We start from the raw sequence: 14,788 nt of genomic DNA on the forward strand, positions 1-14,788 counted from the left end.
AAATCCTCTCTCATATATGAACTGCTGGTTTTTAGACTGGTCAGGGATTTTGAGTGTTTAAAACTGGTAATGAAGTATTTTAAAACAATATAACCAATTAAGTGTCTTTTAAATCTTTGGATTAACTTTGTAATTAGCTTCCTTTTCTCTTTTATTTTCTAAATTTCCTTATCCTCTCATATTTGTGATTTTCTTTCATGTGCCAATATTTAAGAATTTGACACTTTTAAATATTTTTTTTAAATTTCTATTTTTTTATGCTGACTCCTTTTGAAAAATGCCATTAAAAAACAGTTAAGCTTCTCTTCATTATTCATACCCTCACTACATTTAAAAGGTCAAGACTATATCTATTAGTTTGCTTGGGGAAAAAGAGTTCTAAGAACTGCTAAGCAGCTTGTATTTTTTATTTCCCCCTCTTCCTAATGTTTTCTTGCAAGTTCAGGCTCTGGTTTCTTTCTGTGACCCGTCAAAACCGCGCCCGACTAAACCGCGCCCGATTAAACTGCGTCACTGATGTCATCAACAGGGCGACAACAGCCAGCACGGAGAAAGAAGGGCGCTTTAAATAGCGCTTTGAAAGCAAGCCGATTCAACTTAAGGTAAGGGTTAGGTTAAGGGTTAGGTTTAGGTTTAGGGTTAGGTTAAGGGTTAGGTTAAGGGTTAGGTTTAGGTTTAGGATTAGGTTTAGGGGGGGTTAGGTTTAGGGGTTAATTTTAGGTTTAGGGTTTACAGCGTGCTTCTGTCTCCGCGCTGTTGTCGCCCTGTTGATGACGTCAGCGACGCAGTTTAGTCGGGCGCAGTTTAGTCGGGCGCGGTTTTGTGGGTGAACCGTTTCTTTCAGATCAACTAATTGATTTTCCATGTTTTCGTTTCCTTCTAAATTTCTATCAACGTCTAGAAAATTAAAGTTAATTAAGAAAATTAAATTTAAATATTTTTTTAAGTCTTAATTTTTTAAAAGTATCCTTAGGCCTGCCTATTACCTTGATACAATCATTACTATTCCTGTTGACAATAAGAAGTTTTACATTCAGTGGAACTGACCTTTCATTTTTTTCCAGGGCTATGCCTATGAAAATGTATTATTGACCTTTTCTCAGCATACAATGTTTGTGAATATTATGATTTGGCTTGAGTACTATTAGCAGCATCTTACCATGTTCTTTCCCATTACAAACATTGGTTATGCCATTTTCTACCACACCTTCTCCATCAGAACTTGGTCTCTCTAAGGACAGCTTCTGGATGGAAAAAGAATTATCAATATAGTTACACTGGAAATAATCTGTTGTGAATCAAATGACAAAACATCTACCATGAGGAAAACACAATACATCCAAGAATTATTTCATCAGGAATTATGATTTTTACCATTCAAGTGTTACATCTTATGTGTAACATAATGCTGAGCCTCACAATGTTCACAGGGAATAGCGGGTGAAGACTATAATCACTTCTTGACATTCTGTTGTTATTGTAACTTTAAAGGCATTATTAAAAAGCATTTATTGCTATCACTATAATAGAGAATAACGAAATTATACACAGGCACAGAAATTAGCAAAATTGATAAATCTTAATTTCTAATCGTGACAATGACATTTAGCATTTTACTTTAAATGTTATAGAAACTAGTGACATTTGATTTATTGGTCATGTCTGCACATCACTTGAATCTACAGCTCATACTTTATTAAGGCACAGTGTATATATAATCTGAGGAGACACCAGAGGAGAATGTATATTTATGGGCCACACCATAAAATCTACTTTGTAATTAGTTTACAATCTTGCCTTGCTTAAATACTAAAACAAATAAACAAACCACAATCCCAACTTCACTCCTGCTAAATTTGTTTGGCTACTCACATGAACAGAAGACTAAAGCAAATAGGAATGGACTGCATGAACCAACACTATTGTTCATCTCCTTGGAGATTTAATAATTCAGGACTCCTGGCTCAAAATGATTTCTGAACCTGAAACATACTGCAGGTTTTTTTTGCAATTTAATTACCTTTTCCAGATCAGCCTTATACACAGAATTAGATGATGGTCCATCTGAATCTACTGTGCCAACATAGGTGCTGCAAACTTCCTTTATTACCTTTAAAAATGGGAGGGAAAAGTTCATTGTATCTTGCTTCAAACTTAAAAAAAAACTTATAAAAGCTCATACTGAAACAGAAAGGATAATACTAAAAAAGAAATGAGTAATTACAATCTTGATAATTAGACAATGAGAATTTTCTAGAGTAGCAAACCATAAAGTATATTATAAATATTTGCCATTTACTCAGTTAGCATCTTATACATAACATGAAGAAGGCATTAAAATTACAGATAAAAGGTTTAGTTACAGATCTGAAGCTTCTCATGCTGGACAAAGGAATTCTTATAAAATATGACCCTAGTCCTTCCTTCTGTTTCTTATTAGATTTAACATTCCTTCTTTTCATCTCCTACTTACAGCCAATTCTTCCTCTTTTATCTACATATGTACCTAGAAAAATGCTAGGCAGCTTAAATTCAAATTGAACTTTTCAACTCAAGTTTAAAGTGAAAAGAGGTTACTCTTGGTATTTTAATTTTGTGACTTTGTCTATTTATGTTTTCTTTTTATTGACATGTACAGATAGTCCTTGACTTATGACATTTCCATCGTTAAGTGAGATATTTGTTAAGTGAGCTTTGCCTCATTTTATGACCTTTCTTGCCCCAATTGCTAAGTGAATCACTGTAGTTATTAAGTTAGTTACATGATTGTTAATTGAATCTGGCTTCCCCACTGACTTTGCTGGTCAGAAGGTGGCAAAACACAGGACCCTGGAACACTGCAGCAGTCATGAATGAAAGTCAGCTGTCAAGCATCTGAATTTTGATCATGGGATACTGTAATGGTTGTAAGTTTGAAAAACAGTCTTAGGTTACTTTTCTCAGTGCTATTATTACTTCGAAAGGTCACTAAGCAAAATGTTGTAAGTCAAGGACTACCTGTATAAATCTAACACACATACAGTTCCACTCACATACTTATATCAAGTAACAATATAATGGAGCTTAAATATTAAGTATTCATTTATTTGTTTGCTTCACTTTATTTGCTACACCTTCCCGCTGTGCGGCTCTCTGGGCAGCTTACAACAATAAAAACCGAAAAATAATGATTAATAAATGTAAATGTAACAATAGCAAAGCAATGAAACAATAAAAATAAACAATGGAAGTATTAATGTGAATTAAAAGATGGGCAAAAGTAATTTAGCTTAAGACTGAAACATTTATTAAATAACAAATTCATTGGTGATGTCAAAGTGTGCTCTTTTATCCTTTCCTTTTCAATGTTAAATTTAACTTTGAAATAAATCCTATTATAATCAATGTTATACTGCTTATAACACTGATATCCTAGATTGTAATGAATATGGATAGAATATGTATTTTTATTTTCTTCTTTACGTACACTATCGTAAGTAGCAGAATACTAAGAATTTAATTTTACTATGCAAATATTGTATTGGAAAAAAAAAGAGATAGCATATTTCCTGTTATTTTACTTGTAACTGATCTCACTGATGGACTGAACTGCTTCCTCTCGGACAATGAGATGTTACTGAAAATCACTGTACAGTGATTAACAACCCTAACTGGAACCATCATTTCCATATATCCAGTTTTATTTAACTTCCACTGTAAGCAATCTAACATATAACCACTATTAACAAATGTAGCAAATCTTAGCGCAAAGGTCAGCCGCAATGAGAGTTCTTTAAGGGCTAACAGCAGCAAGTTACTTCACACAAAATTCTCCGGGTCTACCACAGACATTTACTGAAAGTCAGTAAATTCTTAAGATGACCCCTTTATAACACAAACATTATAATGCAGGTAATGCTATCCCCATCTCCCCCCCCCTGCATTGACTGCATAAACACTCTGAGTAAGTGTTTGAGATGCAGTGAAATCTGTTTTCAAATATAACTGATGATAGTTGTCAAAGAAAAAACTTTTACCCTTGAATTGAATTGAATAAGTTTATTTATAGGCCGCCCTTTTCCCTGAGGGGACTCAGGGCGGCTAACAACTTATATGGGGGGGGGGGGGAACATACAATGACATATAACACAATGTATAATTAAAAATCGAGCAACATTCATTCAACATTCGGGTGGGGGCGGATTATACTCTTTACCCCCAGGCCTGGCGGGATAGCCAGATCTTGAGGGCTGTGCGGAAGGTCTGAAGGGTGGTGAGGGTACGAATCTCCACGGGGAGATCGTTCCAGAGGGTCGGAGCTGCTACTGAAAAGGCTCTCCTCCGCGTAGTTGCCAGCCGGCACTGCCTGGCAGATGGCACTCGGAGGAGGCCTAATCTGTGAGATCTAATGGGTCGAGAGGAGGTAATTGGCAGGAGGCGGTCTCTCAAGTACGCAGATCCACTACCATGAACCCTTCTCCTCAAAAGCACAGTGGGATTAGTTAATCCTCCAGCATGTGCCTAATGTTGTTGCCTCCAAAGTTATGTTTCAAAATTCTTTTGAAAATTGCTATCACACACCTACTGTGGGAATTCTATAAGCACTACTAATTCTGGGAAAAACCGTAAGCAAAAAGCTTCCTCTTCCAGACCCTCTTTTGAGATATTTGAACATTAGAACAAAAAATGCATGTTCCAAGGGATTTGTTTGAGGCATGGAAGAAAATATGCTGTTCTACTGCTTAAGCAGAATAATATGCTTACACCTAACTTCTAAGTTACAATTCTTGGACAAGACCACAGCTGTTTGACTATTAATAAGATAAAACGCATAATTCCTACAAACCCAAAATATTTTTGGTATTTATTTTATTACAGAATTTGACTGTAACATTTAAGTTGCTTCTTCCTGTTTTTCCTTTCTCAAAAAACATCCTAACCTAACCTGTTCATTTTCTCCAGTATAAACTAAAAAAAAAACCTGCTGTAGCTTTAATACATTAAACAGCATATCTATATGGATTTTTAAAAAAATGATGTGATTTATATTACAATTTAAGGATCCCTTTTAGTTGTGCAAATATTTCTGTATTCTGTATTTTTGCTTCTGCCTCTTCAATGACCCTTAGGATATTGCTCATGTTTTTAGCATCTGTTTATCCCAGAGGCAATTCGATTTGGCTACACAAAATATAGAAGTCAGAGAGAGGACAAAGAGAACAATTTGGCCATGAGCTGTGCCTATGAAATCATGCATTCTTTCAAAAGATAGATTTCATCATTCCAGCAAGACAGAACTCAGGCCCCTCACTGTTATCAAGGAAGCGGATTTTCATTCCAAACTGTTTGCTGCATAATTAAGAACTAGGGGTGTTTTAACAGAGCAAGGAGACATATGTGTCTGCTGCCAGTCTATCCTTCTGTTCACTACCTGAAGAGAAAGTTAAGAGGTTTGCAAACTCTCAAATTAAACACAAGAATAAAGACATTAGTTTTCTAAAAGAAGTATTATTCTACCAGTAGCTGTATAGCACTAGTTTCCGACTGAATCCCACCCCAGTTTGAGCGTCAAATGCCTATAGAGCTTGAATTCTACAGAACTTTGTGGCTACTTTTTCAGGATATTATACTATTATCCTTAAGTATGATTTAAATTAGATCTTATTTTAACTGCTGGGTGGCCCAAAGGGACAAAAAGAGTATCTCTAGAGTTGCTTCACCCACAGTTGTGAAATTTTCTTCTTTGTTTGGGAGAGGTTTGAGTTTAGAATGTTTTCTAGATGAACCTTATTTGGACTAATTTCTAAAAAGATGAATTAAGGCAGAATAATATAATTCTGTAATGGATATCTTCTTCTTTTTTCCCCTGTATGTTTATTTCCCTCCCAACAGTACAAAATTGGCAATCAATCAAAACAAATATATAATATGTTGGAGTGAAAAAATTTGCTCTGGGGATTAACTTTTTTTTAGAAGATAACTTGGTTATCTGCATGCAAGTCTCCCGTTGTCCTTTTTCATAACCTCTGCAAGGCACACATAAGGTTGACCTTGCCATGGATGCCTGTAGTGTAGACAGTTATAGATAGGTGTTGTGGCCCAGCAGGAGCCATTGGAGCTGCCACCAGACTCTGACAGCGAGGGGCCCTATGAGTCGGCTCTGGAGGATGTGGAGGACCCTGGACAGGGTTCTGACTCCAAGCAGGGTGCAGAGAGGCTGGTTGGCGCCTGAGCCTTGGATCAGTGGGGAGGAGACAAGAGAGTGTGAGCTTGAGGTCAGTAGTGAGTTGTTCCTGGATGCCCGGCACCGAAGAGCTAATAGGTGTCAGGAACAGTTGCGAAAGTATAGGAGGTAATTGCACTCAGCTGATGGTCATTAGGCTCCTCTCCAGACTATAAAAGGACTACTTGTGCACACGCCCCTCTTGCAGAAGTCAACGCAGGAACTAATGTTGGAGAACATTATTATGAGCTTGGCAGGCTGGATTGCTCCCACTGCTTATCTGTGCTGGATTGCTGCCCAAGCTTGTCTGTGCCGGTTTGCTGCCAAGAACCTGTCTGTCTGTTAATTAAATGCCATAACTTATCTTTGGCTCGGTGTGTGTGTTGGTGTGGGATGAGGGGGGGTCAGAACAGATAAGTATACTCGTTTTTTCTTTCTTAAATCTGTACAGAATCTCATATGAAATATGTCTTACATGAAAAAAAAAATCTATTAAATCTTGGAAATATAACTCATGAAAATATTGTCTGTCTCCCTTCTTGTTCTCGTGTCTAAGGCACAGGATTGGAATCTGAGAGTAAAATTACATGAACCAGTAAGTATCAAGGCATTATCAGTATGCCACAAAGATTTTTGCAGATGAGAGGGAAAAAACTAAGGCTACTGTTTCTCTAAAGATGAAAATGTTAAAGGGAAGGTCAGCTGAGCTTCAGTGCCTGGCTAGAGAAAAATAAACTATGCAGGGATTACTCTGAATATCCATCCATGGGGGGGGGGGGATAATATGGCCCAATTGGCTATGGCTTGTATTATGAATAACAACAAATAGAAGATCCAAAGGCAATTGGATATTGCACCACTTTTCTCCATGCAAGACTGCAAGGTTGGGTTAATTTGGATCAAAAGTAGTTCACTGGCATCTTCCCTTGAAGACCAAACCTCAGAGTTTTCTGACCTAAATATTTGGGGCAGGTGCTTTAAAAGAGCAAACACCTGTAAGGAATAAATACTTTGGAATGGAAGGTCAATTCCTTTAAAATAAGCAGATATGCAACACATGCTTAGGTACGACTTTTCAACTGAGTTCTGTTTTCACAACCTAAATTAATGATAATTGAACAAGAAATAATTGTGCTAAATTGTATCTCTAATTACCCATAATAGCAATAGCACATATACCGCTTCACAATGCTTTTTATAGCCCTCTCTAAGGGGTTTACACAGTCAGCATATTGCCCCCAAAAATTTGGGTCCCCATTTTACCCACCTCGGAAGGATGGAAGGCTGAGCCAACTTTGATGAGATTCGAACTGCCAAATTGCAGGCAGCCGGCAAGCAACAGAAGTAGCCTGCAGTACTGCATTCTAACCACTGCGCCTCCTTAATCAGGTCACATCTAGACCTGCAATTGTCAGCAAATCCACTGTTGCTTCCAAACTTTAATACTTTGTAAAACATTGTCCTGTCTCCCACATTGTTATTAGTTTATTGGAATTAAATAATCATGCTAGAGTCAGAAGGGAGTACTGTTTAATGTCCAACCGTAATTTATTACTTAAGCATGTTGATTGGGTGAATTCCTAAATCACTAAGAGTTTAATGACGGGGCAAAATTAATATTTTACATGTTCAATTTTATGCTAAGGTTTCATATATTTTAAATGCATTTTGATCAACCACCACTTGGCCTTAAATTAATCAAAAAAAGGGTGAGCAATGGAATTGATTACAACATGACATACCTTCAGCCATTGATCTGCTTGTTCCTTGCTCTGTACAGCAAGGACTAGAGCATCTTGACCTTGGTGTGCAATTTTTAGTTCATGCTTCTTCTTTTTACTGTCTTTGGGGATATATGTAATACTGCAGTCACACAATAATAGTTCCATCTGAGGCTGTTGCTCCTTGGAACTTTTATAGCACTAAAGGCAAAAATAAGGAGGTGAGAATCAAACTTCAGTGAGCAAACATCGACTTCACATTAAATAAACAATTTCATTCACATCATCCTTTAATTCACAAATTAAATATGGCAAAAAAAAACCATTTGGTAATAATATTATAGATACAATAAATCAGTGGTCTCCAACCTTGGCAACTTTAAGACCTGCAGACTTCAACTCCCAGAGCTGGCTGAGGAACTCTGGGAGTTGAAGTCCGCAGGTCTTAAAGTTGCCAAGGTTGGAGACCACTGCAATAAATGACAAAAATTGTCATTTAAAAAAACAGCATTAATCTCAACTGAAATATGAGCCATATCACTGGACAATTTTCATCCAGTTCCAATCTCCCCTTTTTAAGGAAAGGCTGTGGAAAATGTAGTTTGCCCAGTAGTTTCAATAGAATGAAATGGACTATCTGGAGACCCCTTTCTGCCAGGATTTAAATCTGGGCATTGGATGGAAATGGCATCGCTCGTGCTTCTGAATGATCTCAGGCAGGAGGAGGATGTAGATAGTGCATCCATTGTATCTCTACTTAATAGCAGGCTTCAATATCATTGACCATAGTATTCTTCTGCTCTGTAAAGCGAGACTGGGCAGCATTGAACTGGGCTGGTTCTTTTCTATGAGGTTGATAACAATCAATATTGATTGGGGGTGAGACCCCACTCTTGGTCTCTTACTATGTGGGGTTCCACATGGTTTGGTGCTCTCTCCACCCATTTAACATCTACATGAAACCACTGGATGAGATCTGTCACCATGGGGTGAGGTATCCTCAATATTCTGATGTTACTTGATGATATCTCTCTGCTCCTGGCAAAGTAAATTATGCTTTTGATGCCCTGTCTCTACGTCTAGAGAATGCTGGGGTTTGGATGGAGAACAGGTTTTAACTAAAACGTTGCAAGAATGTTTGGCTTTTGTTTCAGGGCCTTCCAGTTCTGGGACTTTATCATTTTTGGTATTAGATGGAGTTGCAATGCCCCAAAGATCCCCAGTGCACATTTAGTGAGACTTCTGGGCTCCTCAAATCACAAACCTAAGTAGGAAAGCTTTTGCACAACTTCATGTTGTGTACCATAAGATTCTACTCACAGTTACTCATGACCTGGTCACCTCCTGAATGGACTACTTTAATGCACTCTAAATGTGGCTACTTTGAAGCATCTGGAGACTTCAACTGGAACAAAATATGGTAGTTCAGGGAGTTATTATATGTGCTCCTAGAATGGCACTTGTTATACTTGTGCTCCATTCATCCCTTGCTAGTTTGCTTCCTGGTTCAATTCAAGGTGCTATATTTGAGCTTTAAAGCTTCACCTGGCATGGGATGAGATTATTTGAGGGATCTGCTTCTCCCTAGTTACCTCTCCTCATCCCATCAGGTCCAGCAGAAGAGGAACATTATGGGTTCCAGCTGATAAAAGAGTTTCATCTGATGGGATTCAGGAGATGAGCCTTTTCTGCCATGGCACCCACCCTCTGAAACATAATTTCTTCCCAGGTGAGATTAGGCCCAACCTATTGGCCTTCCAGAAATCAATCAAAACCAGCTTTCTCCAGCTGGCTTGAGGATACTATGGAGTCTACAATATGGTTGTATTCCATGTAATATGTTGGTTCATTCTCCCACAGTCTTATTTATATTTTATGTGGAATTGTTTGTAATGGTTATTTTAGATTTGTTTTTAATTGCTTGTTTTATTGCACACTGCCCATAGACAAGTGTGAATTGGGTTGTTATGTAAATTTAGTATACCGTGTTTCCCCCCAAAAAATACAGGGTCTTATTTTCTTTTGACACTCCCCACCCCACAAATAAGTGCTTGGCCTTATTTTTATTATTATCTTATTATTTTTGAGGTGTAGGAGGCAGCAAGCATGGTCATCTCATGGCTGCTGCTGTGTTGCAATATTTTCAGGGATGGCTTATTTTAGTGCATGCGCTCAAAAGCCCGATTGAGCTAATTATCTGGGGAGGTCTTATTTTTTGGGGGAAAGGAGTATAAATAAAAATTATTTCTGACATTATTTCTGACATCCATGTTCCAGGATTATTCTTTTCCAATACTTTTTTTTAAATAAACATGTCAAGAGTACCAAGGTTCTCATTATAGAAATTTCTTCAGCCAGCTTTTGACAATAATTGTATTATTCTTCCAATGTAGCATTGTCCACTATTATAGAATGATTGTTCAAATTATTCTAAAGTGGAGCTGGATTTGGGAAAAAGGGCAAAATCAAGACTGCCTGAATATCAAGATGCCTTCCAAGCACCAGCACTCTATGCCCAGCATTCTGACATTCTTCTATCTAATTATTCTGTACATCTTTTTCAACCTGACTAAATCTCCAGCAAAATTTTACCATTAATTATAATTCAGTCAGAATTCAAATATTGTTTGCACTCTTGGCTGCCCATGCTATCCCAGTAAGTAACCATATTTCAGGGGGGGGGGGACAATATATTGCTGAAGCTAATTACTAGCTACCTCCTTTTTTATGCAGAAGAACTCTTTAAGCCAGGGGTGTGAAATTCAAGGCCCTGGGAACAGATCCGGCCCATGTGGTGGTTAGATATGACCGTGGGGCCAACCTAGAAACAGTGAAGGACTGGCCCATGGTGCCTCTGCCAGCTAAAACGGAGCTCAGGAGGGCCATGCACAGCCGTTGCGAACTCCATTTTTGCTGGCAGAGGGTTGCAGGCGGCCAAAAACACAGCTTGGAAGCTGTTTTCGCTGGCAGAATGTTTGGGCCACCACAGGTGCTCCCCCATGAGTGACATCGAGCTGGCCACATACACCCCCCCCATGAAGACAAACACAACCCTGATGAGGGGTGAAGTCGAGTTTGACACCCCTGATCTAAGCCATGAAGAGACAAATTAAATTATGACACTTAAGCAAATACATCTGAGTCATACAGATGATTTTCCAGCATAATAGCAATAGCACTTAGACTTATATACCACTTCACAGTGCTTTATAGCCTTCTCTAATTGGTTTACAGAGTCAGCATATTACCTCCAAAAATCTGGGTCCTCATTTTACCAACCTCGAAAGGATGGAAGGGTGAGTCAACCTTGAACTTGGTGAGATTCAAACTGCCAAATTGCAGGCAGCCAGCAGAAGTAGTCTGCAGTACTGCATTCTAACCACTGTACCATTGTGGCTCTCTGGACTAATTCTAGCCTGCAACTACACTGCAACTGGCATTTCAATAAAATCCATAAGGCTTAGTTACCAACAGTTTGTTTTCTTTGATCACACACAATAGTTTGGTCCACTGTCCAAATCGTTTTTTTCGTAAAAGGAAGGCACAGATTTTAGCATCCTTAACAAGGTCCATCGATGCTTCTTCCGAAGGCCACTGATGTCTCATTTTTTTCCCTTTTCCATCTTCATCTTCTTCATCATAAGATTCATACGAACTACTCATTGCATCAGAATCATAATCTTAATGAGACAAAAAAAGTTCTATTAATATAAAAACTGCATATAACAAACACAGTCACGTCTGGAATTAAGCAATTGGTGCTGTATAACCTCATTATTTAATAAAATGCACTTTTGCCTTAAAAGTTAACAGCAGAGAACTATTTACTCCTTAGGTTTAATTCTATGGAAATGTATATATAAAAATATTTTTTCCAAGCAAAATTAGCTAATTTTGAAGTCATAAATAATACCAAAGCTTAAAACGTGTAAATAATAAAGCAATTATAGCTGATATTTCCTTATGATTATATATTCTTATAATATGACAAATAAAGTATTTAACTGACTAAATTTTCTTTATACATAGAAAAAATAATTATATAAACCTAGAAGTTGGCAACTGAAAAGTTAACTACAGGTGGTCCTTGACTTATGACTGGTCACTTAGTGATCATTCAGTGATAACAGACCCCAAAATTATAACCCAGGATCAAACGTCCAATGACCAGGCCTCCCATGCAATCACATGATCGCATTTTGGGCACTCGGCAATCAGCCTGCATTTATGATTATTTGCACAGTCAAGTGACAGCAACTTTATACATTTTTGCAGGAAAGTGTCATTTACTTCCAGTTTTCAGCAAACAACAACAACCCACCATTGCAAACATTAGGTTTGCTTAACGACCGTGGCATTTGTTTAATGACCACAGTTTTGCTTAATAACCATGGTGATTCACTTAACTGCTGAAAAAACATCATAAAATCAGATCAGTCACATGTAACCTGTTTAACAACTGGTACAACGTATGACTATAATTCCGGGTTTACTTACGGTCATTAAGTCAAGGACTACTTGTAACTAACTCTCATGATTGCCTAAGAGGTGGTTGTGGGAACATATTTTCTCCTGAAACTATTTAAGCAATGTTCTGTATATGACTACAGCAGAGGTGGGTTCTGGATCCCGTTGCAACCGGTACGTTGCGATGGGGTCGGGCGTCCACCACGTGCACGCAACGCACGCTGCACACACATGCGCACCCACCACCCTGCAACGCTCCAGCTGCTCGGCAGTGTGTTGCGCAGGCGCCGTACACTGCGTGCATGTGCATAAATGGCCCAGTTGGTTCAAATACAGGTAAGGAACACTGGCGGGTGGGTGGGCCCTCCAAAGCACCGTTCTGGTATGGTGCCTGCTGTTCCCAGCAGGCACCAGTACGCCCGTACCAAGGCGTACCTGCCGGAACCCACCAGTAATAAGACCTTCTCTTTCAGAAATGAAAGTAAACTTTATGAATGCAAAGGAAATTGCAAGAAATAATATTTAAACATGTTTAATTAGAGGGTTGTTTACCCATGAAGAAAGATGCAAGGTTTTGGAGGCCCTAAACTGAGGGGCCCTGGAGAACCTGTCAAGTTGCTTCCCACAAGTTAATCCATCCATTGTGATGGATAGTTCCACAGAGAAAGGAACCCAGTGTTTCAAGTGCCAGTTGGGTGTAGCAATAACATACTGGACCAGGAATGGGGAAGCTCCAGGTTTTTCTCTGCCTTCAGCCATGAAAACTCACTGGGTGACTTTGGATCAGTCACTCTCACTCAGCCCAACCTCCCTTTAAAACTAGTATGAAGAAGAAAGGGAAAAAGGGGGTGAGAATGAAAGGAAGATGGGGGAAAGAAGAAAGAGGTAAGGAGAGGAGGAAAAAGGGGAAGAGGAAGAGTAGGAGTAGGAGAAAGTTACGGGAAGAAGGAAGGAGAAGGAGAGGAGGAAGGAGGAATGTAGAGAAGGGAGAGAGGGAGAAAGGAAAGGGAAAGGAAAAGAAGATGGAAGGGAGAGAAATGGAAGGAAGGAGGGTAGGAAGGGAAAAAGGAAGAGTAGGAGCAAAGGAGAGGCAAGGGAAGAAGGAAGGGGAAGGAGAGGAGGAAGGAAGAAAGTAGAGAAGGGAGAGAGGGTGAAAAGAAAGAGGTAAGGAGAGGAGGATGGAAAGGAGAGAAAGAGGAGGAGAGAGGGTAGGAAGGGGATGAGGAAGAGCAGGATTGGAGAAAGGTATAGGAAGAAGGAAGGGAAAGGGGGGCAGGAAGGAAGAAAGTAGAAAAGGGAGGAAGGGAGAAAAGAAAGGGAAAATAAGGCGGTGTTATAACAGGAGGAAGGGATGGTAAACAAAGCAACCCAAACCGTATTATTACCTATTAAATGAAATAATAAATGTATAAGAATGATAAATGTTAAAACATCTGTAACCAAATGACATGCTATATGTGATGATGGTTTTTCTTCTTCTCTGTTTTGTTTCTTGTTCTTTCTTGTTTTGATTTTCCCCCCCACTGTTGTGGGTATGTGTTGTTTATGTAACAAAAAAATAAATTAAAAAAAAAACTAGTATGAGGATAAAATAAAGGGAAACCCTGGTAAGCAACCTCGAGCTTCTGAATGAAAGGTGGAATATATATCTAAACAATGAAGTTATAATAATCTATGGTTTGTAATCTCCTATTTATATTTTTTGTAATGAATTGTGTAGTGAATTGTCATGAAATTATTCTAGAAATTCTTGCTTGAAGAAGTTCAGCAAGAAGTCCTGCACAGGAATCGTGGCTCTAATATTTCAGTGTTTTACTTCACTGATTTCTGCTTTGGATTCTTATTTCTTTGACCTTCATCTCTTACCTATCTTAGACCAGCATTATCTGATCTATTTTCACTGTATTAGGAATATATTCAAGAGAAGGTGAACATTGTTTAGTTACGGTAGAAACAGACTAAATACACAAGAAATGTGTAACAAATCAATAGCACTATTTCTGGTAAGATCTGCAGTATCTTAATATTATTTAGAAACACTATCACATGTTCATTAGGAGCTGGTTAAGGGGAAAGGAATACCATTTTAATAAAGTACTGTATATACTCAAGTATAAGCCTAGTTTTTCAGCCCACTTTTTGGGCTGAAAAAAGCCGCCTCGGCTTATACTCGAGTCAGTGAAAAATTTGCCCGAAATGGAGGAGAAAAAGGGGCGGGGCCATGCCGCTGGGTGACGCTCGTGAATGGCCTGGCGCCCCTGTGAGTTTCCCCTCCCTCTGTGTCAGTTTGCCGCGCAGTGCGCACCGCACCATCCCCCCTCCTCACGTTCTAATGTAATGCAGGGCTGTCTTACGATTCCCCTTCCTCCCCCTCCTGCCGCTCTGCAACGATGTCCCA

The 14,788-nt window shown here is 38.7% G+C and overlaps 1 protein-coding gene across 5 annotated transcripts in view; it reads right to left on the bottom strand.

Annotated features, from left to right (window-relative positions):
- Positions 1-14,788, bottom strand: part of AFAP1 (actin filament associated protein 1) — a 66,893-nt gene that overhangs the window by 33,863 nt on the left and 18,242 nt on the right. For all 5 annotated transcript variants that reach the window (XR_015697552.1, XM_087721886.1, XM_087721884.1 and 2 more), the window contains exons 5-8: positions 11,392-11,603; positions 7,945-8,124; positions 2,021-2,110; positions 1,160-1,244 (exon numbers count right to left, since the gene is read on the bottom strand). Coding sequence is in view for 4 of the 5 variants with exons in the window: in XM_087721886.1 (XP_087578012.1) it covers positions 1,160-1,244; positions 2,021-2,110; positions 7,945-8,124; positions 11,392-11,603 (567 nt within the window). In the remaining variant the exon portion in view is untranslated. The remainder of the gene's footprint in view (positions 1-1,159; positions 1,245-2,020; positions 2,111-7,944; positions 8,125-11,391; positions 11,604-14,788) is intronic.

The sequence above is a fragment of the Thamnophis sirtalis genome, unplaced genomic scaffold (assembly GCF_051295495.1).
Source record: "Thamnophis sirtalis isolate CommonGarterSnake01/CBP01778 unplaced genomic scaffold, rThaSir2_p1.2 scaffold_8, whole genome shotgun sequence".
Classification (NCBI taxonomy): Eukaryota; Metazoa; Chordata; class Lepidosauria; order Squamata; family Natricidae; genus Thamnophis; species Thamnophis sirtalis.